Here is a 26,986-nt window from a genome sequence, read left to right as displayed (position 1 = left end):
ACACAAGTAAATATCATTAGAATTACATCATATTAATAATGAAAAATAAAGAAATTTTGTAATTGGATTAGTAGTTCAGACCGATAGTTCAGATCAATGTTTACACCGATATATCCGACCCGAGATCAGATTACGCGGCATGTTTACACTGCTCGGCGACCGAGGCAGATCGAGCTTTGAGGCCCCTGCGGCGTTGCTCCGCAATGGAAGGGATACTTTTTTTACATCCAACGTGTAACTTCTTCTTGCGTTTATCAAATATTTACTGTAGCGAGTTCCAACTCCCACCCAGTGCTGGGATATTGCACGAGTTTCACGTGCATGCGCAATCAAATGCAGGAATGATCTAAACAGATTGATCTAAATACGTCTACGTCAGTCAGTCTACGTTCTAAGTTTGAGGGGAAAGTATTGAGCAACTATACTGACAGGAAAGTATGTTTGTGTGTGTGCGTGCGTGCGTGTGTGTGTTACCGGAAGAGTTCAGAAGTTTATACAGGGTGAACCACGAATCGTAACCAGTAGAGATTACTCTGCTATTAGCAGTTCGATCGAAAATATTTTTATTACATATAGCATGGTTTCAAAAGAGCTTTCACGTGATTATAGCAAATTACCATAAATAGATTTCTAATTATTAGACATTGACATGAAATAAGAATGTTAAATCTAGTTAATTTAAATTTCCCGCTTGCCTATCCTCACAGGCCACCGATCGACTTCAAAAGTATTGCCTGGAGTGCTTCCATTGTTATACCTACTCTTTGGTTTAGCTGCGCTCTTATAATTTCGCGCGAGAAAACGATGTTTATGGTTGCTTGTGAAGACGTAGTCAGTGAATTATGGATAGAAGAAGATTGAAATCTAAAGGAAGTTTGCATAAAAATTTAAGAGGAAGCCAAATATCATCAACATGCACAACTTCTGATACGAAATCTTTAAATGAAGAAACATTACTTAGCAGTCGAAGTACATTGAACGTTAAAACAAGTTCAACTCAAAGTAAGTAAATAAATTACGGGAACGATTACAGTTTAAAACAAAATTAATAAACGCACAAGTATTTGTAGATTATAATGAATCGTCGAATGAAAAACGATCTAAAAGTAATAATCGGCCACTTACCGAAGAGACAATAATCAGCAAAAACAAAACATTGGAAAATGATGTTTCAACACGTAAACGCAAATCGTCATATTTAAGCGAATTGAGAATTGAAAGCGACGATGATTTGGGTTTTCCTTTAGCTGAATCCACGGTCTTAAAGAAAAGTCGAATTGAAACAAACTCATCACAAAATAGATCCAAAAATACTAATTATGCAGAATCACAAAGGAATGTCACTGAAGCTTCTATCACACACTGTAAATTTACGAAATTTCTAAAGAAATCTGGCATTAAATTAAATGCAGTTGCTCCTCATATACTTTGTAAGTTGTATTAAAAATTACCTAACACTCTAATGGAAATAATGCATATTTGTTAGTCCATATTTATTGATTGTCATAATAAATATTTTGTTAAATTGTAATAGGTAGTGATATTATAGTAGTTCAACAAAAAATGAAGGAATTACTAAATTCAGACAAATATAATAAAGAAGAATTAATGAGCTTAATAGAAAAGTACTTTGAAAATGAACAGAATCTTGAAAATGGTTTGTGCGATATGGAAATATTGATCAATAACAAAGTTTCAAATGCATTACATAGTTCTTCTCTTATAAAAATATTACTGCAAGTGTCAGAGTTACATCCAGAAATATATAGTAGTCTATTGACCAAACTTAACGAGTCTGTGCTTATGGCGTAAGTATATCTCATGTAACTTGTTTTTTTAACCTACTTTATAAACCGTTTATAATGTTCAGAAAATATTTCTAATAACTTTAACATGTCCTTTTTCAGAGATTCTATTGAAACGATACCATGGGCTCTTTCATTGTTGCAGCAATTTCGTTTTCTAGATGTTGTAACTAACTCAGATGCTTTAACAAATAGTTTAACACAGCTTCTGGAATCTTGTCCTATGTGGTTTCAAAGTGAATTAATTTTATTTCTACCTGATATAGTAACTGATAAGCAACATGAAACTGTTGCAGAAATTTTGGATAAAGTGATGGAAGAGAACTCGGAATTAATAAGTTTAATATTGAATTGTATGAGTAATTTGAATCTTTCAAAAAAATATTTAGATGATTATAAGAACAAAATATTAAACTTGCTAAGAACAAATATAAAAGTAAATGCTATACCAGCTGTTATAAAGTATGTATAACATTTCGAACAGTACGTTTCGAAAATATTTCATTTTTAAATAACTTTCTGATAATACATGTATTCATTATTTTAACAGATTTATTTTCGAGGATTGTTCAGATTTGGAAATTTATAAAAAAACATTGAAAGTATTACGTAACACTGACCTACAACCGCTTGCTGGAGAAAAGGTTGAAGAGTGTTACCAAAATCAGTTAAGCATAATCAGAACTCTGAAAATGCACATGTCCGTTTCAAAGAATGCAATAACCACAACAATTGAATTTATAAAACATATTAACAAGGACCCACAACCTTTAGATATCATTGTATTGCTTCTTATATTTTCAACTACAGAAACAAAAAGAAAAAATGTTGAAACTATATTTAAACAGCATATACGATCTGGTTTCTACAGACCAAGTTTACTGAATTTATTGTACAATGATTACAAACAGGTGTGTTCTGTACAAATTTATAATTAATATTGATTAAGTACTATTTGGATTTTGATAAAAAAAGTAACAGTAATTTATTTTAGGTTGTGCAAGAGTTGCAAACAACAGTATTACAATTGTCAAGTAATTTACTAAAATCAGATCAACGTGTGTTTATTGATTTTGCAATTGATTGGTTGCGTTTGCAATTTATATGCCACAAGGATAATGTGTTCAAACAACGTGAAATATTGGAGAAAATTATATTCCTTATGGGTGGCAATGATCAGACAATAAAAAATGCTTTGGCATTCCTTTGCACAATGGTAGTAAAAGAAGAAGAGAAGAAATGCTTAATGCCTCATTGTAATCATCTCCGCATCTTGCTTGAAAAGTTGGATAATTTAGAATTAGAGGAAGTTGGAACATTGAATGATTTATTACAAAATTTATGTGTGAACTCTACCTCTACATCTGAATCTTTAAGAGATGATTTATTCATACTTTTGCAAAAACAATTAGCTAATTTTAAACCACAGTATGTATATACTAAGTAATTACAATATGACTTAATTTTAATATTACAAATCTTATTCCAAATAACATTTTTCTTTCTTGAATTTTAGAATAAAATGTAAAGGTGTCCTCGCAGCAGTTATGGCAATAAAACATTTAATGAAAACAGCTGAAACAGCTAATTCTGCCTATAGTTTATTCAGTATGCATTGTAAAGTATTTAATTACATAAGATATACACACACACAATAATATTTAAATTTCTATTTACTCGATTAAACATCTTGTGAATATTAATTTATATTACATTTTGGTTCTATAGAGACAGTACTGAATAATGTGAAAAACTGTCCAAGGTCAAAAGCTCTATTTTATGATCAGTTGACACGTATCATTTCCCAAACTCAGGAAATCGATGCAGAATTTATACAAAATTTGACAAATTATATTGAAGAAGAATTCGTCAATGAAAACATGATTGATAAAGACAGTTACGAGTACATAATATTATATGATTTTTAATTATTCTTCAGTATTATTATGTATCTATTTTTTCTAACGTTTAACATTTTCTATAGTGGTGAATTAGTTCCGAAGTTTGGATTGAACAAGACAGAAGATGAACCACAAAATTGTTTTTTATCATTTGAAAACAAAAAGTATGGCGCTATTGTGGCAATTTCATTTAAACTTCTCAGAACGTGTTGTATAAAACTTAGCGAAAATGGAGATTTAGATGCTATCGATTCCCTTTTAGGCTGTGCAATATTAATGCCAGAAAATTTTGATACAGCAGAAAATTCGACGCTAGATTTAGTAATATGCTGCATTAATTGGTCAGTTGAATAATGAAATAAGTAGTGCACAAATGCAATATACCATACAGTTTAAAAAAAAATTTAATAATATACCTACCTTTCAGGTTTCGAGAAGTACTTAGTGGCTTTGTCACGCAAAAAGATTTTCTATTACAAAAGCAGATAATCGAACGTCTTGACAATTTAATATATTTACAAAGTGAGTTGAGCATGTTGTTTACTTTGTGTGATACAAAGTACCAGCCATTTCCGTGTTACTTTCATCATTTTCCTGTAACACCTTTTGCAAGAGTTGAGAAAAAAAGTGGGAAAAAGGGCAAGAAAGGAAAGAAGGGTGCTGTGGAAAAATCGGTCACTTTTAATGAAACTGAAAGCTGGGAATTAGGTTCCCTAATATGTTCCAAAAATCCAATGTATTTCAGAAAATTGGATGCTAAGGTATATATTTTGATCTTATTTAAGATATTCATACATTTATACTACATATTGTAGAATAATTGAAAATATTTGTTGCAGATTGTCCATCTATTAGACATGCAAATGGAATTGAATACAACACAATCTAGAAAACTTAATATAACTGTAAAACATGTGTGTTTTATCGTTAAAGAACTTTTAGGAATATTCGAATATGAAAATAACGAAACCTTTATTCGAGATTTAATTGAAGTATTACCTAAGATCTGTTCAAAATTGCAAAATATCGTGGATACTTTAAGAGAAGAAAGTACAGATGAAAATAAAGAAGCTGCTAGATTATTGTTGTGTCTTCTAATAAAAATATTTAATTGGAAAGGATTTGAAAGTGTTACTTATAACGTGCTTTTACGAGGTACATTACTATTTAATGTATAATGCAGCAATAGTACTTTTCTTATTTATAATTCGTTTGGTTGACAACATTCTTTTAAAATCACAATAACTATTGTCTGTTTTTTAGAAGAAGATAAATGAAGTGATATAATAGTTATGTACTCACTTATATTACTTCAGGAATGGACAGCTATTATAACTTCAACTATTCTCTTTCGAAAAACAGATAATTGAAAATTGTATTATTTTGGTAATATTTGTGTTATTTCTCAGATGGACTACGAACTTTGGCAAGTCAAGTAGACGAAAACAATGCCACGTTAAGATCTTGCAAAGAACTTGTTGCAGAATCATGCAAATACTTTGAATCTTTATCTGATATTGCTACACAAATAACATTATCTATTACATTAATCAATATGTGTCAATCACTAATGAAACATTCCGAGTCATATACGAAAGAAAGCAAAGAAAAATATGGTAAGGAGTAATATGTAAAATTTTACTAATACTGATATTATACTAGAGCTGTTACTTATGAGATACTTGGGTAATAAACAAACATTACCCAGGTACCTTGATATTTGATGAAATGCCCAATACTCATGTAAGACAATTTGTATTATTATTACATGAAATAATCCAGAATAGTCAAATATCTATTATATCGTTACAACTAGACTGCGGATCTGTATGCAAAATAAAAATTGTCTGCATCGATTGCAAGAAATAGAAACCAAATTAAATGTTATTTCTTCGCTTAATGATTTTAATAGAGGAGAAATCATATATTAGCATTCTCAATTTTTATATTTTTCCAACAATTTTTAATTTCATCTACTCAATTTTACTATAAATGCATAAAGATCCGCAGTCTAGTTATAACTAATCGTACCCGGCGGGTCGGGTAGAACTCGGGTAATTTTCTTTATCTCGGTATAGACTCGGGTATCCGGGTAATCGAAGTAGCCGGGTACTCGGTATTTGCACTACATTATACATAATTGGATTCCTTTAATTTCTTTTAGCAAACATGGCTTTTGGGTTTCTTTGTCTCCAATGGCGAGAGGATAAATATTTCAGTCCGCAATATAAAAATGCAGTAACTGGCTTACTAAACAGTTGGATTGACAATGAACCATTACCACTGAAAACAGTTACTTCAATCTTGGAATGGTTACCAGATGAAGCTTCTAAATTAGAAAGTCCTCAGGACTGTTTAAGCAAAATACCCTCCATAAAAAGAAGTAATTTTCATTCTTTCTTTAAGAAAATATTTGACGGTCTGATTAATGGTGTAAAAATAGCATTACCATCAGCTGACAGGTATAAACCTTATATTTTATTCAAATGAGTTCAGTTTTTCTTGAGTAAGTATACATTTCGTTAAATCTCTTCTAGAGACCCAAAGAGAATAGAAGTGTGGGATGAAGCTGCTTCTAATATTCAAAAGTTGGTTCAAATATGTAAAACTCTCACTACAAAAAATAATGTATTAATCTTTTTGAAACACATGCCCATTCTATTGAGATACTTCTTAAATCTAGGGATGCCAATTCTTGAGCATAATTTGAAATATCAAACGGATGATGTAACCAAAATATTAAAAATGATTCAAGGTATAAGTTTGAAGTGACGTAGATAACTGTATTAGAATTTTATTTATTAAATTCTTTTTTCAATTCAACACCACCTTACAAATGTGTAAAAATATTCCTGTTTTAGGGGGTACAAGATATTTACATACAATATGCTGTGATAGTGTGGAGAAAAAAGATCTTACATTAACAAAATATGTCCCTGCAGCTAAGTCTATATTAGAAAGATTGCTATATAGCGTAAAAGGGATGTTAGTTCTTAATAACAGTCCTACCGCTTTTTGGATGGGTAATCTGATCAATAAAAACTTAGAGGGTCAAGAAATTCTCTCGCAGGTTAATTACCTTTTTCTTTGTGATTCCCATACATTCGTTTGTTTATCACATTATACATTGTCATTCTTCTTTCTAGAATTTATCTTCGGAAGAAACTACTTTACCGAGTTCCAATGCTTTAGATTTAGAGGAAGCGAGTAATGATGTATCATCAGATATATTAGATAGTGATTCCAATGACGATCTTGCGGATGAAGATGTATAGTAAATTTTTCATAAAATTTTATGGAGAATGTATTCATTGCATTAGCAAATTATGCATTCTCATTTATACATGGTATGTTTTTAGAAAATAAGATATATTATCATCATAAATACTCGAAATTAACAGTATGACATTAATATCAAATTATACTTGCAGGTGATCTTTTGATATCTCCAGTTCCTTTTGATTTCATGATCATTAATCGTACTTATATTGAACTAAAGTGTTTAATTAAATTGTTTATATTAAATTGTTACTAAACATTTGACGTTTCCACTTTAAGTCCGGCATAAGTGTTTCTTCAACGAATATCATTTCATTGTTTCCTTTAACCAGTAGTATAGAATGAGTTCTTGTACAGTATTCTACGCCGGATATAAAAATTGAACTAAGTTCACTATACTTTGCTGGACATCGTCGTTGCAGTTCTGCATCTGGTAAATACCTATAAGCATTAAAGTATTCAAAAAATAAACAATATATGTTATTAATATTAAAATGTAATTCTTGGTTCTTTTCATTAATAAACACCTTTCTTTTGATTTCAAAAATTTTAACAATTCTTCAATAAGATCTGCTTCTTTGGATACTACAGCATTATTTACAATACTTCTGAATTCCTCTTTTCCTCTTTTAACTTTTTGGAAAGGAACGTCAAAATCACTGTTGCTAAAACCTAATACAGCATCCTGACTTGCAAAAGGTCCTGTCGATTTTACAGAACTACTGAGACAATTGACATTAGCATTGCTAAATAAATAAATATAAAACGATATATTTATCAATAGAACGAAAGTTAGTCGAAAATTTCAAAAAGATTTGCTTACTATAAGTTAATTAAAATCAAAGTATACGAATTGTACGGCTGACCATTTCGATTTTCTTTGTGTAGTTTATTTAAATATGAAACTGCAGAATCGTTTGAAGTAACGAAGTCAGGTATTAAAGAACCACGACCCTTTTTTGGAGTGTCAGATACATTTTCCTCATTGGGTAAATTTAAGACAATGCCAGCTTTTCCTCTTAACGAAAGAGCTAACCATGTTCCGCCTTCTTTACCAGGTTCCATATCAACACCTGATAAATTCGTAATTACATTTTAAATTACTCTAGCTAACAATACAAAGTATAATTTTAAAACAGCAGAATATAGTTCTACAAATTGTTCTGTATAGTAATCATCTCTAATATAGAGAAACTAATTACAAAATCAGATTTATTACTTTCCAAACAGCCTACAGAACAAAATTATTATGTTCCTTGATTAATGAATGTTTAATATAATTATGATGTTAAAGAATTATACTTTTGGCATACCTCCTAAACATTCTGGATGATTTTTCCAAAACTGAGCTACTAATGTTGGACGTTTGAAATGTTCATCTCGATTCGATGCCACAATTAATCGATAGGAGTCCGAATTAGCGTCAGGATTACGGTAAATAAATAATATACACATATTTGAAACAGTTTACAAGTCTCTTAGACTTGTAAATTCTATAAAACAAGATGCTTTTATATCTGTGGTATATTCTTTTTCGACAATCGTATCATTGATAAGATTGTAGCGTACGTCACGCATTGTAAATTAAGATAACGTTGTATATGTTGATCAACAACGATAACTAATAGTTAAATGTGATAATTCATCTATTTAACTACTTCATATAGCTACTGTAACATGCAATGACAATATTTTATTGTCTTCGTTTATAAACGAAAATTGTATACAATTGTCAGTGTAATTAGAATCAACCCTTCTCTCTCTTCTACACTATTATATTATATGAATGCATACTTTTATTAAATAGTTGAAGGTTAAAGGATTTACGTTTGAAGTTTGAAGGACAGTAAGCCAGTAGTGCAGTAGTGTTACTGAGTGTTACCAGAAAAGAATTATGCCAATAGATCGACATCTGTAGGAAAACTGCCATAAATGCGCGAGCTTCAAAAAGATTAATTTCGTAATTCGTGAAAAACTCAATAACATACAGACAGATTTCACTAAAATAAAACATTCATTTTTTAAATATTATTCCATTTATGAATGTTTCATTCATAGCTAGAATTAAATCAGAAAATACCAACAAGGAATTCTTTCTTAAATAATTTAAATTATGTAACATGAAATTCGTAACAAGAGTTGTAAAACATTGTAAATATGTAGGACTCATTTCTAAATTGATTTTTGGAATATTTTGTGTAGGAATAATACATAATAACAATGTTTTTTGCAATAAATTAAAAACATTCTAATTTATAGTAAACTTTAATATTTTATTTTTTACTTTGTGTTTTCTATGTTGTATTTTATAAAAAATATATATTAATTTCATTTGTTATTATGCAGTATCATTAATTAGTTTCAGGTAAATAAATAATAGAAATGAAACGAGTATATTAAAAATTGACTACTTATATTTATAATTACAGGATATTCAATTACATGTGTCAAAATATTTTACAAGTCAAGCTATTATATAGTGGATCAGAATATTAATAATCGGAAAAAGATCATTAAAAATCGAAGTAAATATATTTTGAAAAAGATAATGTAATTCTTTCATACATTTTACCATGTAATACATATTCAATTTATAAGACCAAGTTATAAATACAAAATTTGACATTTATTTTGTATATATATATATATATATATACTTGTACAAATTAAAATGCATTTAAACATTATGCTATTCGTTGCTTAAAAAATGTTTCCATAATATTATCTTAATTTTAGCACCGACTAAGTACTCTGTATCATAAGCTCAATTAAATATCGCATAAAATAAAGATACATTATTGGACTATTAAATTTGATATGCATAAAAGACAAGACTAGAATGTAATTGTAATTGATGTTAAAACAGTCCATTTTGATTCATATTTTATATGAAATTTGTCAATGTTAATAGAAAGAACATACTAATTATAGTAATAATTATAATAAAGTTTATTTATAATATATATTAGATTATATTATTTACCAATTTCACTTTAGTAAACTTATATTATTCGTTAATATTTGTGCACATTTTAATATTTTACTTTGTCGAATTATTAATATTTACATAGGAATTGAGAACACAATAAAATGTTGTGGATATAATAAAGTATAAGAAAGTGCTTCGTTTTTCTGTGTGTTTTGTAAAACATAAGTATGTATAATTATGTACAATTGTAATACTGAATTATAGACCAGAGTTTATATTATATGAAGTAAAGATTAAATGGTACTGTTATTATACACTCCAATAAAAATAGATGTACATATTCTTTAGATATCTTATTAGAGTACCCAAAGAACTCAAGCTCAAAAGTAACTTATGTTAAGAAGTGAAATCATGTATTCAAATGTTATGATGTAACAAATATTCTATTATTTAATGACTTGACTGTAAAATAATATTTTTATGTAAGGATTAATGTATTATTTTATAAATACATGTTAATAACATTTTAATCATAATTCTTATACAGTACGTTCATTTGTTCCTTTTGTATGTGATACTATAATTTGTAATAATAATTATTATCACTGACTACATATGTGTCGGTAATGATACATTCCTGCATCAATATTAGTTAAAGAGTACTTTATAAAAATTTCAAAATGTATTTATATCATTTAGTTATAACTTTAAATATATCTTCAATTCAAATAATAAATATGTTTTATACTACATGAGGAAGATAATTGCTTAATATATTGAATATAAATAAATATCTTTGTATAAAGTTACTTGAAAACAATCAACTGTAATTCAAAATCACAACAAAATCCTTTTACTTGGAAAGAGTAGTAAACATAAGTCTATTATTTGTATGTTGTAGTCTACATCACCAAAATTCCTAAGGACTTTTTAACGCCAGATGTTTCTGGTAAAGAAAGAGCCCATTTCCTCAATCCAGTTAATAAAACTGAGCTCGTAACTAAAATTGCTCCACCTACCGAGTATCTATTTGGTATTTCATTGAAAAATAAGACTTGCCAGAAAAAGGCGAAAACAATATCTGCAGACCTTGCTATTGCAACAGGTCCTGCTTGTTCCATCTGTAAAGCTAATGTCAGTAATATTTGACCACCAAAACTAAAAAGAGCAAGTGCGACTACCAAAAGTCTGTCAGTTCCACACCGAGGTAAGCAAAGTGCACCTATAGCCCAAGAAATGATTATTGTCTGAATCAAAGCAAATGATCCGAAATTTGTCATGATTACTGAGAAATGTAGGCCTTTCAAAGCTCTTAGTAAAACATACGCGTTTGCACCAAAAAGAGTGGCCGAGAAAGCTGCTATAGCACCCCATAAATCTGCATGTTCTGTCTTTACATGTCCATCTGAGAGAGATTCTATAGTGTGTCCAAAGATGAGCGGCGGACGTGTTATTAAAATTACACCGATCAATGTTAAACAGACTGTAATAACATTAAATATTCCACAAGGCTCTTTTAAAAATATTCTCGCGAATATGGCTACAAATACAGGAACAGAAAATACAACAACAGATGCATCAGCTAAAGGCATGTGTCTGAACGCATAGAAACTTAACATGAGGCCAGTGGTTCCTACGAAGCTTCTTAATATTAACATTAGTCTACGTCCCTTTGGAAACGGATCTTCTCCCTTATATATTACAATTGGTATTGCGGGTAGCAATACTCCCACAAATCGAAATGCTGCCAATTCCATTGGATTTACTTCTACCAAACCTTTTACAATGACACTGCACAATGAGAAAAATAATGATGATAACGTTGCTAATATTAGACCAAGATAGGGACATGATTTACATAGTACAATAGAAAATCTTTTTTGTCTTCCTGCGATATTACTTTCGATGTCACCGTCTACTAAATGTTGTAATTCAACATGTTCCGACATCTCTGAAAGAGAATGTAGATTAGATTACTTGTATTTTTGAGATGTACATCTATATCTAAGGTAATATTAATTTTCAATAAAACTAAAATAAAGAAATGGTACCAGCACGATAGAGAGCATTATTAGTAACAATATTGAAAACAAGTCGTTTTAAATAACTATTGGTAAGATTGGTTTGTCAGTACATAATAGATGCTAATGAATTCTCACGAAATAGATAACCAATAAGTAAATAATTTAAGACAAATAACATTTCTGATAATAATTAAAAAATCGCATGTCAAGACGTAAAAATAATGTGTTTATTATGTACAAAATAAACAAAAATTTGATACTAAATTTTGTTAATATTAAGAAATATACTCACCGGTAATAAGTTGAATAATTGGTTAGCCAAAACGTAAAGTCTTATTATTAAACTTGTGCAACTATTAATATAGTGCATTTATAATTATTATGGAAGACTATTAACTTATTGGTACTTTTTCAAAGTCACATTCTCGTTCATTATCATTATATTGACAATGTATTTTACATTGCTAAGTATTTCACAGGTCACGTTGCTACTTTCGTGAATCAGACGGTTCGTAACAAATCACAATGAAGGGCAGCTCTTTGATAAATACGTATCTCGATAAAATATTCGATAGTCGTCGGATTTAAATTACGTATACATTCACTACATGAGTGTGACATGTATTTTCATTTCTAAATGTATATTTTTAGAATTAAATACTATTATCCTTAATTGCATTAGTATCTTATTTTTCTAATCAGACTATTATTTAGCTAGATCTTACATGATAACGAAAAGAGATAACATAGCTACCCAGACGGCACACCGGCTCGATTTCAGCCGGGCACCTGTGCACAAAATGGCGCGATTTTCACCTGCCGGGGGCTCGAGCCCAGGGCCCGCCGGCCGGGCTGGGATTCAGCCTGTTTTTGAGAGGGCAGCATGGTATCACACTAATGTGGCCAATCAGTGCTTCGATTGAGCTCAACTTTTCTCGCGCATGCACGACACAGGGCGGTTCGCATCAATGTGGCAGTACTGTGCAAATGCGTAGCAGTCTCCCTTTTTACCGACAAAAGTATAATAAGTTAATAAATAAGACCTTTGAGGGCGATTGCTGCCTAGATTGACCTTTATCTGGCGTTTTTGACTACTGAAAAAACCCGTGTTTGTATTATCACGCAATGAGAACGCGAATCCCGCACCCTTGCAATCTTGCAAATCGGCTGAATCCCAGCCCGGCCGGCAGGCCCTGGGCTCGAGCTGGCTCGAGCCCCCGGCAGGTGAAATTCGCGCCATTTTGTGCACAGGTGCCCGGCTGAAATCGAGCCGGTGTGCCGTCTGGGTAGGTATAGAATATGCATAGAACGTAATATTCCAAGATAAAGTAGTTCCTCGTGCCCACAAGTCACGTCACAAGGTAATTCTAAATGGTGGATAGTGTATATGTATTGGTGGCTCAGTGGGTACTGCCCGGTACTGCCTGTGTACTCCCGGTGTGGCTTCTTGTTATACTTACCTACTCTTCGGTATTATTCAAGAACTTACGAGAATTATCTGCTGGATGGCAGCCCTCTGGTAGTGAAATCTGAGAGGCGTTGCCACACTATATCCTATAGTAGCGTACGAAGTTCCTTCTAAAATGCTGTTATTCATTGATCGTATATATGAATTTCATAGTGTTCGCAGGTTACAATAAATCAGACAATTTTTCAATTAAAGTTGAATTAAGATTGGAATTGTAGTGTAGTGCACAAGGACCATTAATCGTGAGATACGAAATCGAGAACTATTTAATGGATCCGACTATCGGTTGTTATCAACCGGAGCAGTTCGGCCCCGCTAAGGATTTGTGGTTACACATTTGGGAAGCTGAGAAAGGTCTTGATATCTTAACGCTGAAGAACGACTCATCTTCGAATGTGATGGGAGTGAAGCTTCCGCAAGACTTCATAGCTTTAGATTCTGTTAATTTTCGTACGGGAGACCGCATGCAACATCATACAGGCAATAGCTATTATAATCCATCGCGTAGGAAAGGTGATAATCGTGCTAGTACCTACGGCATGAACTACAATTACGATGCCTTAGTTGGCGAATACGGAGGTTGTCCGTGGCGTGTACCCAATAAACATTATTCAAAAGGAGTTATTGGGTGAGTATTCGTAGTGAATTTTCAATTATTATTTACTCTTTCGAAGTGGAACTATTGTATTCTGCGTAATTCTTCCATATGGGCATAGCTAAGGTTATGTGTCTTGCATGCTCGTTTACAAATAGGGTATACGCAGTAGAGTTCGTTTGTAATTCGTAACGTTTAGAATAGGAAATCATTTTCCTTATTCAAGATATGAACGATAGAATTTCAAGTAATATTTTGCTTAATATTCCTTAAAATTCCTTAAAAATCTCACAAATTTCAGTAGCTACCGATATAATGATCTTGTAAATGCACGTGGATGTTTATGTAATATAACTACTTATGTTATTATTTACAATATTACAAATTATTCGAAAACTAATGTAAATGTCTTATAAGACGTTACAACATACTACTTCACAATAATTCCATTTTCATCAATATTTTTTACTGATAACTGTAATCAGCAATATTCGTTAAATATTGAGATTTGTATAACCACTTATAAATTATGTATAAGCTTTTTCTGAGAAATTTAAGTATATTTTTTGTTTTATGTTATTCTTATATTACGTTAATCATTTTTCATTGGCTGTTTAAAATGCGATAAATATAAACATATTAAATCCTATATTGACTTTGTATATCAATTTCAGTATTAAATTAATATTTTTATCTTGTCTTTCGGATATCTTTTTAAGATTTTTTTAATGAACAATACATTTTTTTCTATTAGTAAATATTTATTTGGTTTACCGTTTCAAAATCTGTGCCCAAAAATAAAAAGTAATATTTCTTTAATTTCCCACATTAAAAAATAATTATTATGTTCACTATCTTTCTGATATATTTTAGATTACAATTAACAATATATTTTAATTCTTTTGATTGATTTCAGATACTAATCGTTTGGATTTGTAAATGTGTATAGCAAATTAAAGGAAATTAATCAATGTTGTTAATTTGATTCACTTTTTAGAAATCATTATAACTGTAAATGAAAATTGGTATATACATTCCAAATAATATTCATTTTATTATATTACAGTATCGATTTAAAGATAAAAGTTTTATACATCATGGTGGCTTTAAATGGGAACATTTAGAATTGTGTATTGTTTGTTATATATTTCAGTAGCGTGTTTTCATTAATGATAGTATACATATGCAGATCGAAGCTCTAAAATATTTGTTCACTTAAAAACATTTATAATTCATGTAAGGGAAAAACAAAAGACCCGATCTTTTTTTTTCATAATTGTTTCGTATCTGTTTGGATGCATGTATTGCTCTTTTGCTTTCTTTTTTACTAAAAAACGCTCTTAGAGCCTTATATATCAAATAAGTGATCAAATATTTGTGGGTATATCTGTTATATTGTTCATATGAAGGTAGTGTATAATTTATCATGTATTGTACGTAGTTCCAGTACTGACCAAAATTACTTCATAATGAAAATTATTATAGTAAAAAACATTTCTATAATTAACATAATTAAATACAGCGATTATTTGTTTATTAATTTTTTAATGTCTAGGTTGCATGAAGAAATTGAAGATTTTTTTGCCTATATGTGTCCGTCTAATGAAGAACATAGCTTACGAATGCGTGTTGTCAAAAGGATAGAACAAGTAATTTATGATCTCTGGCCAGATTCTAAGGTTGAAGTATTTGGCAGCTTTCGCACTGGTTTATATTTACCTACAAGGTACGTATCATTGTACATATTTAAAACAAAATGTGTTTAGTAATGTATATACATGCCAAATATATAATTCGTATTAAATTAATTTGGCTATTGTATGCAGTAACTTATGAAAATGTTTATTGTAATATTCTCTGTGAGGATAACAAGTTAAACCTGTAGAGCCATAATATTGCTATATTGGATTAAAAATTTTCTATATGTATACAGGGTGTCCTGTTTAGGTGAGAACAGCAGGATATCTTGGAAGACGTTGTCGTTATCCAAAAAGTGTTCGTACAAAAGTGGTTTGGTACGACGGACTACATTACGTAGTATTAATTGTTTTCTTGTGGGTGGAATAGTGGAGGAGATCTGAGGATCAATCTACTTTTCTTAAATAGAATACTATATTTTTTTCTTGAGAAAATAACAGCAGGTATTGAGACAAATCTTAATTAGACAACTTATGTTTACATTTTGCATCGGTTGACGGCCAACAGCCAACAGCCGCTGCTGAGCACCGTCGATTGCGTCCGTATCAAATTACTGCAATTATGATATTATAAACAGATTGAGGAGTATTGTCGATGCCATAAATTATCAATTATAATTGTCACTTACTAGCTAAATATTTTTTCATACTTTGACTTCTTCGCTAAGTGAATGCACATCTCAAACTAATTTGTCGATCCTGAAAGCACGTGGAAGATAAGTTCAAACTTTGTTTGCAATATCGAGTCTTATCGCAGTAATTTAGTACCAACGCATTCGACGCCACTCAGCAGCGGTTATTAGCTGTCGGCCGTCAGTCGATGCAGAACGTAAGCTAACGATTTACCTATAACCAACTCAGAATAATATCATATAGCACCTTTTTGAATTTGTCTCAGTACCTGTTATTATTTTCTGAAGAAAAAAATACAATATTCCATTTAAGAAAAGTAGATTGATCTTCAGATCTCCTCCACTATTCCACCCACAAGAAAACAATTAATACTACGTAATGTAGCCCGTCATACCAAACAACTTTTGTACGAACACTTTTTTGATAACGACAACGCCTTCCGAGATATCCTGCTGTTGTCATTTAAACAGGACACCCTGTATGTATATATATTTTTAAATCGTATAATTATATGGGATTCATATTTGTCTTTCAGTGATATAGATTTAGTAGTAATAGGAATATGGACAAATCTTCCATTGCGTACTTTGGAACGTGCTTTACTGGATCAAAATATTGCTGAACCATCATCTATTAAAGTTTTGGATAAAGCTAGTGTTCCAATTGTCAAGTTAACTGATAAAGAAACTGAAATTAAAGTAGATATCAGTTTTAATATGAATAATGGTGTCAAATCTGCAGAATTGATTAATTCTTTCAAGAAGCGGTATCCTGTGCTGGAGAAACTAGTTATGGTATTAAAACAATTCTTGTTACAAAGAGACCTGAATGAAGTTTTTACTGGTGGAATTTCTTCATACAGTTTAATACTTATGACTATCAGTTTTTTACAGGTATGTTATTACTGTGTGTTTTTAAGTTTGCATTGCTTGAACAACGATCTATCATTAAACAATTATAAGACTAGAAGCACATACATTTATAAAATTAAAATATATGGGGAGCTCAATTGATAAGAAATAATTCACTCTATCATAAACGAAAAATTAATCTTCTTACTACATAGAAAAATTTTCATTCTAGTTACATCCCAGACAAAATGCTTACTGTTCAAATGCTAACCTTGGGGTGCTATTAATAGAGTTTTTGGAATTATATGGTAGAAAATTTAATTACGTTAAGACAGGAATTCGTGTTAAAGACGGTGGTACTTACATATCCAAGGAAGAGGTAAAGTATGTCCTTACGAATCAATTAATTGTACAGAAAATACCAATTGACAAAACTATACATGTAACATGTTAAACAATATTTTGTAAATAATTTTTCTTGTATATATTAAGCAATGACTGGTCGGTAAACTGTCATTTAAATAATTTGTATCTGCAGAAAAGTAAGAAACTTTAAGTCTATTGTACGAAATCATAAATATCTTACACAAAGTATGACTTTAACGAGAATTGAAATGGTATTGAATTATTAAGTGATTACTAGAATGCGGTTTTAACGCGTTTACGATAAAAGTGGATTTGAGCGAATTTAATTAAAAACGAAAATATATTTTCATTTAACTTCGGTTTCATACACTTGACCTGGATAATTTTGATTTCGCATAAAAATCCGCAGTCTAGTGATTACAATCTAATGAACTAAAATATTTAATCGTTTTCCGTTTGTGGATATAATTTACAAGTAGTTCCATTTAACCAGTGTTAGCTTTTAATGTTACTTATTTCTCAACGAAGTATAATTAACATTTTCTGCATTGATTATAGGTTCAACGTGATATGATAGATGGTCATCGACCTTCTTTATTGTGTATAGAAGATCCACTTACACCTGGAAACGACATTGGCCGTAGTAGTTATGGCGCATTATATGTAAAAGATGCATTTGATTGGGCTTATTATGTCCTCTCGCAAGCAGTTAGTCCTTTAAATATTTTAGTCAATGATGCAAATAAAGTAAGGTGAGATTATTTAAGCATTCAAAACTTATGTTATTATTTGCTATTATAAGAAGTAGACTCCGGATTTTTAGGCAAAATAAAAAGTTTGTGCATCAATTGCAAGACACAGGAGCTAAATACATATTTTATATTTTTCACGAATAATTTTAATGTAGTAAAAATAATATGTTACTACTCTTAAAGTCTTTGAATCTTTCAACTGTTTTAAATTACATCTAGTCGTTTTTGTCATAAATGCATAAAATCCGGTGTCTAATAATAAGATTAATATAAACGTTTACTAAACATAAATTTTGCAGTATACTAGGAAGAATAATTCGCGTGACGGATGAAGTAATAGATTATCGCAAGTGGATTAAAGAAACATTCCCACTACCTTTGAGCGAGGTAGACTCATTGTCTAGTTCAACCGGATCCGATGCATCAACATTATCTGCTCCAGCAAGTGATACAGTACAGTATTACTGTTTTTTTTCTTTAATATAGAATCATACTGTATTCGAGTCCAAATAAGGATGTACTTGTTCTGCGCATGTTGTTGCGCGTCAGTCATAAAATTCGTGGCGTCAGCCAATGATCGCGTGGTCGGCGGAGTACGAGTAGGGGGATTAGCCAATGAACGAGTTCCGTTATATATGCGCAGTAGAGTCTTAAATTCGTCGGCTAGTAAGTACATTCTTATTTGGACTGAAGCATATAACTAATATTATAATCACATTTTATTGCAACCATAGTTTTAATTAAACAATAACCAATAGCAATACACAATAGCACATTAAACAATAATTTGTATTTTTTATGTCCATAGGATTCTGAATGTAGTCGAGGTAATTCTCCGAACACTGGTGGGAAGGGTGAAGATACTAGTAAAGAAAAACATATATATAATAATCAACATACTCATCATCATTCACAATGGAAAAAACCATTTAAGGGAACTGCTCATGGTAAGTTTCTATTAAAGAGATGTATTAAATCTATTCATTTTACGAAAGAACATTTTTTCTATTAAATAATTCATTCAATAATGGTTTACATTAAAATTTTTCCAAAATTTGATTATGTTGAGTTATAGGTATAGACCAGGGAGTTCCAACCTGTAGCTCGCGAGTCATACGTGGTACCTTCTCCGCTTGGGTTCTTCACCCTCCCTGGTATAAATTCCCTGGTATACACAAAAGCCTATTACTACAATCCACCTGACTGTGTCAATGGGACAGAACACACACACACACACGTTCGTGTGCGTACGAAATTTAAAGGGACATTCATCGCTAGGCCCGTACCAAGTCATAATTTCTCTGCCCATTCAGATAAATTTGAAGTTGCAAATTATGAAAGAAAACCTTATTTACATTGTTGTACAGTGACTCCCACTAATATTCGGACACTCCTAAAAAGACGATAACTTTTTTAGTAAGAACTGTTATAAGAAGTGTAGTTAGCACGACTGGTTTGCTACACAACGAAAACGCTACGCAGAGAAAATTCGAAAAGTTGTATTTTGCAACTTTTTTATGTGGGCTTATATGGAAAATTTAGAGGACACGTTTCGTAGATCTGTATCAATTAAACATATTCTAAAAATTTCGTCAAAATCGAACGTTTCAAGTGGTAAAAATGTCAGATTTTCACAATTTCTGACCTCTAACTGCAATATAAATCTCAGGGTTCTTTCAATGCCTGTTGTTTTTTCTCGCATCTACCGATTTCGATGAAATTTTCACAATGCATATAATTGACACAGGTATACAAAATGTATTTTTTAAATTTTCAATATAGGCCCACATAAAAAAGTTGTAAAATGCAACTTTTAGTATTTTTTCTACAATTCCGATCAATTGAAATTTTTTAATAAATTTCTTTTCACATCCTGTAGTAAACTAATTGCTCTAGCTTCTCAAAAAAGTTAAAATCGTATAGTACAATATTAAAAAGTTATCGTCCTTTTTATAGCGTTCGAAATTAATTCGAGTAACTGTATGTAGTAGGAGGCTTTTGTCTATACGTATAATTCAACACAATCAAATTTTGCAAAAGCTTTAGTAGCTTATATCTCAATAAATATTTGTTTGTGACATATAGTTCCTTTCAAACTTTTTCTCTTCTTGATGAGTAGTAGGTGTTGATGTAAAAACAAACATTAACAACAATTTTCCTTGGTATAAACAATTTTGCGGCAAGTTTCTTTTACAAATGTCCACTGATCCAGAGGTGTAGATTCACTCCAAGGACAGAAGACTATTATTTTTTTATACTCTGTCTACCGCGTTAGAGTAAACTTAGAATGTAGTATGTATCGTATTTTTCACGGACACCTTTTATAAATGCACGAATACTTCTTTATTATAGGTAACCATCATAGCTCCAGAGGATCTTATCATCATCGTGGAATAAATAATAATATAAGTGGACAAAGTAAAGCAAAACATTCTCTTCACAGTAATGGAAGTAACAACAATAGCCACAGTCCAAGTTCTAGACCACAAACTGTAAAACGAAAAAAACAGTGCATTACACCTCGCGGTGGTACTGGAGATTGTGTACGGTGATGAAACGTGCAAAATAATGTTGGACTTTGTTTGTCATTTAAGTAGCGAGCTCAATATCATAATCGTGTGGTGAAAAGACACTGATTAACTTTCATCACACAATTAAATTAACCTTTCCACTTTTGTGTACAGAGGGGCTCAGTGTTTATAACGATGGAGAGTTTATAAACTCTGCGATTTTTTTCTTATAGGGTCAAGAAACTGCTCTAAATGTAGTTGAGTTCTTCATTTCATTACAAATATTTTTTCTGTATTCTGTACGAAAGTTGACATACCAAAGACGTACAGGATTGTAATATAGATTGGTTTAGTTATACTTTTTTTCGCATTACTGCACATATTACAAGAAAAAAGAAACATTAAGAAAACATGTCGCATTTTATTAAATATTGTTTACAAAGTTACAAGCTTATTGCAATCTTTAAAGAGCAATAGTTTTGTCATAATCATTGATAAAGCTATTGTAATACATTTACATAGTATGAACGATATACATATATATCTGTATGTATACACACACATATATATATATATGTATATATAAAGATTATTTACAGTGCAGTTTTCTTAAAGATTTCATGAAGCTACAATGCAAGCTCTAATAATGATGATAAAGACTTAGTTTTCTATATGGAACTATATTCTTATAACAAAGGGGTGACAGAAAAATTGATGATATTGGGATTTACCAATTGTAAATATTGTAATATACATTATCAAGCATAGAAAAATAAGTCTAAGAGTTACCTACTAAATTTTTCTTTATTTTATACGTACCTAAAATAGTATTTGTTACAATGTGTTATCATCTAAAGTCATGGCTATGTCCATGTATATGTGAAAATTATTTTTTTCTGTAATATGTAAGTCCAGTACTGTTGTGAAAATGTTTTAGTTAAGTTATAAGTTCGTGTGCTGGTAATCAACAAATTTTGAATAAAAATATTTTTGAAAATACTAACTTATTGCTGAAAAAAAAATACATTTTAGATTTTTACACTGTGTTCTTTGAAATCGTAATTGTGCATAATGCTTTACTTTTTATACAATATTGCTGATTTCATAATACTAGTTTGTAATTTTTAGTCTCCCCTGAACAATGATACATTATTTTTATATTATCAAATAATAGTATATATTATCAAATACATGTCATGATCGAATGTCAAGTGAATTCAGTGCATGAATCGGACATTGCATTTAAAACATGTTCTGTATTACTTTTTAAAAACTGAGCAACATTTCAAAAAATTTTGTATATGACAATACGTAGAAAGGCCTTGATATCACTGAGAACTCGGATTGTTATATTACGAAAGTATCTCACATTTAATTAATTAAAAATTACATTCCGTTTTTCAGACAAATAAATTTTTGTTTTCAAATATATTTAAAAAAAAAAAATGAGAATTATTGCGTATAGTATACTAATTCAGAATCTGTGTCACAATTGCATTTTGTGTTAACACAGGTTTACATAATTAAATTCGCGTGAAAAGATTAAAGGAAACACTATTAATATTCACTTTTCTTAATATCTAAAAAAAAATTTCTTATTGTATATTTGTGCAGAGTATTCTGTATAATATTAAAGGCAACGGTATCCATTAATAACATTATAAGCTGTGATTCTATTTTATAATTAGAACGTCAATTGCTTATTGCAACATACATACACCTATGTATATATGTATACAGGGTGTCCCACGCAACTGGAACAGGCTGTACCTCCTAAACGGTCGGGAATAGAGGAAAATGTTATAAGAAAAAGTTGAATGGCATCAGCCGGTGCATACTATGCAACTAATTTTATGCACTTTAGTGCATCGGTGCATCAGAAAAATGCAACTGCACTTTTTTTTTAAAATGGATTTTAAACTGATTATTTAACTATTTTAAACACTGAATTATTTCGGTCTCTGCAAGTGTTCCGGAGTACCTACGTTATGTTCCATTATAAATCAGAGAACTTTTAGCTTCGATAACTTCCTAACGAATAAGTTTAGGGCATAAGTATGTTAGTACTTTTATGTAGAGCACAACAAACTGCATCGATTGGTGCTGTCAAAAATGTAGGTTTCCATTTAAAAAAAAAAGTGCAGTTGCATTTTTCTGATGCACCGATGCACAAAAGTGCATAAAATTAGTTGCGTAGTATGCACCGTCTGATGCCATTCAACTTTTTCTTATAACATTTTCCTCTATTCCCGACCGTTTAGAAGGTACAGCCTGTTCCAGTTGCGTGGGACACCCTGTATATGATGTATGTACGTTGTAAACACTAAAATGTGGAACTTACATTCTTAGAGCTATGTACATAATTAATTTCTTATATTTTGATGTTATTCCTAGAGTCGATTATATAATGTCTAAAAATGAATACTGAATTTTTAATTGGGATCAAACTTTCGTAAAATTTCATAAAAAATTTGCGATTTGTGTGTTGACTGTATATTCAGAAATTATTAAAAAACAAAAAAAAATCTATAACTGCAGAAAATTTGAATAAACAGTGATAACAGGTTTCTTTGTGACATTGTCATTCTTTTTGATACTATGTTATAACAATGTAATATTAAATTTTAGTTTGCAATAAACGGCCGAGTATAAAAAATGATGTACATTTATAATTTATAAAAACATATACTTAGAGATGTGGATCATAACGTTGGCCACTACATACGTAAATCTAACATATAAATTTCAATGAAGGTAAATACAAAAGAGAAGATTGTGGGTATATAGAATATAGAGTATCTTTTGTAACTAAAACATGTTAATCCTTTGCGGTCTCCGTATTAAAACAGCAATATTATTTTAACGTAGTAAGAAATGTATTATTATTGCAGTTTATCACATAATATTTCATCATATGATATCGTTTGAAACATTTTCTAATATATGGTGCTGCAAGCTTTCTTTTACATGTTTCGCATATAAAGATTCCCTTCTTTTCGACCAAACATTTTCCCAATTTTTCAGCTATCAGCGATCGAAGCAAGTTTTTGCATAAAAAAAGTTTTAAGAGAACAGAAAAGGAATAAACTGTCTATAGTCAGAATAGCACAAAAAAAATAGTACAAAAAGATTAAAAATAAGCAAACATTTTTCTTTCAAACCGAGTTCGCGATATAGGACTAGTTGGAACGAAATGTGATGCCGAGTTGGACTGGATATAGGACCGCAAAGGGTGAAATATTTCATTTTTAAAGGAAAACATTTGAATATTAAAAAGTTATAAATTCCGATAGTAACACTTTATTCAATTGTATTAATTACAGAAGTAGTTTTTGAATAAGTGTTACGTTACAACACATTATTTTTAACTATATTTCGAGTAAAAATTATATTGGTAAATTATTTTGCGCTAACTCCAGAGATAGGATTGACTTCAAGTAGTTTCATACGTTCCAATTGAGCTAGCCTGTGTTCCTCATCAAATGTTTCTGGTAATGGTGGATAAGCTGTAAAATGACATAAAGTATTGAAAAATCTGCTTTAAAAAAAATATTTAAAAAGCGCTGGTTTCTAAATCTATTCTGTGTTCCAAATAGTTTCTTTTCATATAAATTTGCTTCTTTGACAAAAATTGTTTCTACGATTGTTTTATGAAAGATTGATTACTAGGGGTGGGCGAGTACCCAGAAATTCGAGTTTGGGTTGGAACCCGAAAATTCGTGATACTCGAAGTCGAAATCGGGTCAGGTTGGGAACCCGAAAATTTGTATTACCCGAATGTCATAGATTTTCGGGTTCCCGACATGACATGAAATTTCTGGGTACCCGAGTATCACTCATTTTCGGATCCCGACTCGACCCGAGGCTCGGGTACTCGCCCACCCATACTGATTACTAGACTGCAGATCTTTATGCAAAATAAAAACTTTCCATCTGAATCGCAAGAAACTGGGGTGAAATAAAAATGGAATTTCTTTCTAATATATTTGATAGATTAAAAATAATATAATGATATCTTTAATTTCTTCTAATGTTCTAGCTGCTTTAATTTATTACACCTACTCATTTTTATCATAAATGCATATAATTCGCAGTCTACTGATTACCCAAAAAAATTTGTACAAACGTTTCAGGACATCTGATAATATTTTGTATAGAATGCATGATCTTCTTTTTAATAAACTTACCAAATGCTTTAAAGAAATAGAACAACCAAATACTGAACGCTATGCCTAGAAGTGCAATTCCAGTCTCTCCTTTCCATGCGCCTGTCGGAGCATTCAGTTCTGCGAGTGTTTGACAAAAGCTTGCACGATATAATGTTTTTTTCTCCTCAATAGATAATTTCTTCCAATCTCCTTTTTCCTTTTCCCTCAATGCCTATGTAAAGAATGAATGATGTTTAGAATCCTATTATTGAATTTAATGCTTTTCAGTACATGTACTTCTATATTAACTAACAATTGTACATATGAGAAATAAATACTCGTGTTGTGTAAAAATATTATTAATATATGTTACGATTGAAATGATTCTATAATATAACCCAGATGGGGGAAAATGTTTATTAGTAAGAGTATTTATCTATGATATTTTTTGTGATGAACTTTGTATATACCATTTTTTATAATTTATTTTTCAAGAGTTTTGTTACTAATAATTGTAAGAGCTATTGTACCATGATATCTGGTGTATTTGCTTTAAAACGGATAGCAGGCAGAGGATAGTCACAACGATCCATGTATGTTTCCTCTCCATTGTATCCGTAACCCACTACCTCTCTATTGCCAATTTTGTCTGGAAAATGGAAAGCGCTCATTCCACGAGTATGGATCGGAATGTTTTGTCGCAAACATGAAATAAGCAGTTTGCCAGCCATCATTTACTAAAATAATATAAATGTTATTAGAATATTATCTGACATTTGACTCGTATATTAACCCTTTGCACTCCTTTGTCAAGTGTGACTCGACATCAGAGAAAGAAAAATGTAAATGAAACCAGTTTCAATTTCTTATTTTTTAGTTAGAAACAAATATAAGTTACACAAATATAAATTACAACACAGTTTGAGTAATATTTAATATAATTAGTTAACAAAATTGTTTAAAATAAGTAGCAGTGAAGAAACTGTACTTTGAAGTAAATTTCAAATAAAACACTTCAAATAGTAGGGAGTTGTTGGCAACAAAATTGAAAAATAATTCGGAGTGCAAAGGGTTAATACTAATAATTTAATATTTAATTGTTTATACAATTGAACATGTATTTGTATCTCACATTATTATATATTTTATTACAAAAATTATATTTCAAACAAAAAAAAGGAGAATTTTACTTGATGTAACACTCTTAAAATGTATTACCAAGCTATTAACTTCTTAAAAATTTTGAACTACTAACTAAGAAATGATAAAAATATTTCGAAAGTAACACTTTATTTTATCAATATGTAAAAGTATATCAAAACTTTCGTTTTCAGATAATATTACATACGTACGATTATCGAATGTATCAAGTGGTTACCTAACAGAATATGAATGTTTCACAGAACATTTAGAAAATACTCATAAGAGATATACGAATATGCTACGATTCATATTTTACTATACGAAGAAGGTAGTAATGATTACTGTCAACCAGTACAGCTAACAGTGTATTATAATGCACGAAAACTTACTTGGTCCGTGCGAACTTCCTCAAGGTAAGTTAAAATGGCTACGAGTAGGGTTCAGTAAGGTTAGATCACGGTTTGGTGTGTATGTAGCATGTAAGGTGTGTAAGTGTTCATGAGCATTCTACAAATCAACTATAGATATGTGATACGAATACATATATATATGTATATATATATATATATAAATATCGATGTATGAAGTATCGATAGAGACAATCGCGATTCAAATAATTGCGGGTAGTATTTATATGTATATTTATTATTGCAGCTAAACGAACATTTATACAATAAGAAGCATAATTGAATCAGAATAACTTTTTCATGAATGGACCAAACGACTTCAATTTCTCTGTAAGGCTAGAAGAATTAGTTTAGTAAATGACGTCTAATAAATAAGTTGAAAAAATCCATTTGGTCGGATTTGTGAAAAACAATAGTAAAAATTGATTTTTACAACTTTTTTAGCTGGGCCAATAACGAAAATTTAAAAGATGTGTTT

The 26,986-nt window shown here is 30.6% G+C and overlaps 5 protein-coding genes across 8 annotated transcripts; 2 read left to right on the top strand and 3 right to left on the bottom strand.

The window, feature by feature from the left end:
- The first annotated feature begins 12 nt into the window (after window positions 1-12).
- Window positions 13-6,991, top strand: Fancd2. Of its 2 annotated transcripts, none has more exons than XM_076439716.1 (16): window positions 13-1,002; window positions 1,071-1,430; window positions 1,535-1,808; window positions 1,908-2,267; window positions 2,356-2,716; window positions 2,800-3,233; window positions 3,322-3,413; window positions 3,534-3,708; window positions 3,790-4,047; window positions 4,134-4,467; window positions 4,546-4,861; window positions 5,116-5,322; window positions 5,871-6,168; window positions 6,244-6,461; window positions 6,568-6,776; window positions 6,853-6,991. In XM_076439716.1, the coding sequence occupies exons 1-16, from the start codon at window positions 843-845 to the stop codon at window positions 6,979-6,981; spliced, it is 4,185 nt and encodes a 1,394-aa protein (XP_076295831.1). In that variant the 5' UTR covers window positions 13-842; the 3' UTR covers window positions 6,982-6,991. The 2 variants fall into 2 exon arrangements, with proteins under 2 accessions (XP_076295831.1, XP_076295821.1); XM_076439706.1 differs by having other exon boundaries at window positions 13-435; window positions 708-1,002; window positions 6,568-6,917.
- On the bottom strand, window positions 6,467-9,167 carry Tango2 (transport and golgi organization 2). The gene is made up of 4 exons (XM_076439917.1): window positions 8,299-9,167; window positions 7,809-8,058; window positions 7,513-7,731; window positions 6,467-7,426 (listed from the first exon to the last, which is right to left on the bottom strand). The coding sequence occupies exons 1-4, from the start codon at window positions 8,438-8,440 to the stop codon at window positions 7,222-7,224; spliced, it is 816 nt and encodes a 271-aa protein (XP_076296032.1). The 5' UTR covers window positions 8,441-9,167; the 3' UTR covers window positions 6,467-7,221.
- Window positions 9,168-9,389: 222 nt separating this feature from the next.
- LOC143216638 (solute carrier family 35 member G1) lies at window positions 9,390-12,748 on the bottom strand. The gene is made up of 2 exons (XM_076439907.1): window positions 12,231-12,748; window positions 9,390-11,865 (listed from the first exon to the last, which is right to left on the bottom strand). Exon 2 carries the CDS (start codon window positions 11,861-11,863, stop codon window positions 10,817-10,819), a length of 1,047 nt encoding a protein of 348 aa, XP_076296022.1. The 5' UTR covers window positions 11,864-11,865; window positions 12,231-12,748; the 3' UTR covers window positions 9,390-10,816.
- A 480-nt stretch (window positions 12,749-13,228) lies between these two features.
- On the top strand, window positions 13,229-20,869 carry LOC143216610 (terminal nucleotidyltransferase 4B). 2 transcript variants are annotated; one of them, XM_076439870.1, is made up of 8 exons: window positions 13,229-14,034; window positions 15,557-15,727; window positions 16,867-17,224; window positions 17,415-17,561; window positions 18,107-18,300; window positions 18,600-18,741; window positions 19,109-19,247; window positions 20,653-20,869. In XM_076439870.1, the coding sequence occupies exons 1-8, from the start codon at window positions 13,676-13,678 to the stop codon at window positions 20,850-20,852; spliced, it is 1,710 nt and encodes a 569-aa protein (XP_076295985.1). In that variant the 5' UTR covers window positions 13,229-13,675; the 3' UTR covers window positions 20,853-20,869. The 2 variants fall into 2 exon arrangements, with proteins under 2 accessions (XP_076295985.1, XP_076295977.1); XM_076439862.1 differs by having other exon boundaries at window positions 13,429-14,034; window positions 18,600-18,753.
- Window positions 20,870-24,094: 3,225 nt separating this feature from the next.
- LOC143216666 (cytochrome c oxidase subunit 4 isoform 1, mitochondrial) lies at window positions 24,095-26,650 on the bottom strand. 2 transcript variants are annotated; one of them, XM_076439948.1, is made up of 4 exons: window positions 26,491-26,650; window positions 25,489-25,695; window positions 24,998-25,190; window positions 24,095-24,316 (listed from the first exon to the last, which is right to left on the bottom strand). In XM_076439948.1, the coding sequence occupies exons 2-4, from the start codon at window positions 25,690-25,692 to the stop codon at window positions 24,210-24,212; spliced, it is 504 nt and encodes a 167-aa protein (XP_076296063.1). In that variant the 5' UTR covers window positions 25,693-25,695; window positions 26,491-26,650; the 3' UTR covers window positions 24,095-24,209. The 2 variants fall into 2 exon arrangements, with proteins under 2 accessions (XP_076296063.1, XP_076296072.1); XM_076439957.1 differs by lacking the exon at window positions 26,491-26,650 and adding an exon at window positions 26,311-26,444.
- Between the last annotated feature and the right edge of the window lie 336 nt (window positions 26,651-26,986).

The sequence above is a fragment of the Lasioglossum baleicum genome, chromosome 2, assembly GCF_051020765.1.
Source record: "Lasioglossum baleicum chromosome 2, iyLasBale1, whole genome shotgun sequence".
Taxonomy (NCBI): domain Eukaryota; kingdom Metazoa; phylum Arthropoda; class Insecta; order Hymenoptera; family Halictidae; genus Lasioglossum; species Lasioglossum baleicum.
Note: the sequence above shows the minus strand (reverse complement) of the source record. Positions and strands in the feature narration are given on the sequence as shown.

Bases quoted from the DNA above. Each gene is read 5' to 3' on its own strand.
- Tango2 (XM_076439917.1), bottom strand. From the start codon at position 8,440: ATGTGTATATTATTTATTTACCGTAATCCTGACGCTAATTCGGACTCC. The intron at 8,059-8,298 runs GTATGCCAAAAG...CGAATTTATCAG, and splicing joins TCATCCAGAATGTTTAGGAG to GTGTTGATATGGAACCTGGT. The intron at 7,732-7,808 runs GTAAGCAAATCT...TTATTTATTTAG, and splicing joins TTGATTTTAATTAACTTATA to CAATGCTAATGTCAATTGTC.
- LOC143216666 (XM_076439948.1), bottom strand. From the start codon at position 25,692: ATGATGGCTGGCAAACTGCTTATTTCATGTTTGCGACAAAACATTCCG. The intron at 25,191-25,488 runs GTACAATAGCTC...TTCTTTACATAG, and splicing joins CAAATACACCAGATATCATG to GCATTGAGGGAAAAGGAAAA. The intron at 24,317-24,997 runs GTAAGTTTATTA...GTCATTTTACAG, and splicing joins CTATTTCTTTAAAGCATTTG to CTTATCCACCATTACCAGAA.
- LOC143216610 (XM_076439862.1), top strand. From the start codon at position 13,676: ATGGATCCGACTATCGGTTGTTATCAACCGGAGCAGTTCGGCCCCGCT. The intron at 18,301-18,599 runs GTGAGATTATTT...TAAATTTTGCAG, and splicing joins AATGATGCAAATAAAGTAAG to TATACTAGGAAGAATAATTC. The intron at 19,248-20,652 runs GTAAGTTTCTAT...TCTTTATTATAG, and splicing joins ATTTAAGGGAACTGCTCATG to GTAACCATCATAGCTCCAGA.
- LOC143216638 (XM_076439907.1), bottom strand. From the start codon at position 11,863: ATGTCGGAACATGTTGAATTACAACATTTAGTAGACGGTGACATCGAA.
- Fancd2 (XM_076439706.1), top strand. From the start codon at position 843: ATGGATAGAAGAAGATTGAAATCTAAAGGAAGTTTGCATAAAAATTTA. The intron at 1,431-1,534 runs GTAAGTTGTATT...AAATTGTAATAG, and splicing joins AGTTGCTCCTCATATACTTT to GTAGTGATATTATAGTAGTT. The intron at 4,048-4,133 runs GTCAGTTGAATA...CCTACCTTTCAG, and splicing joins GTAATATGCTGCATTAATTG to GTTTCGAGAAGTACTTAGTG.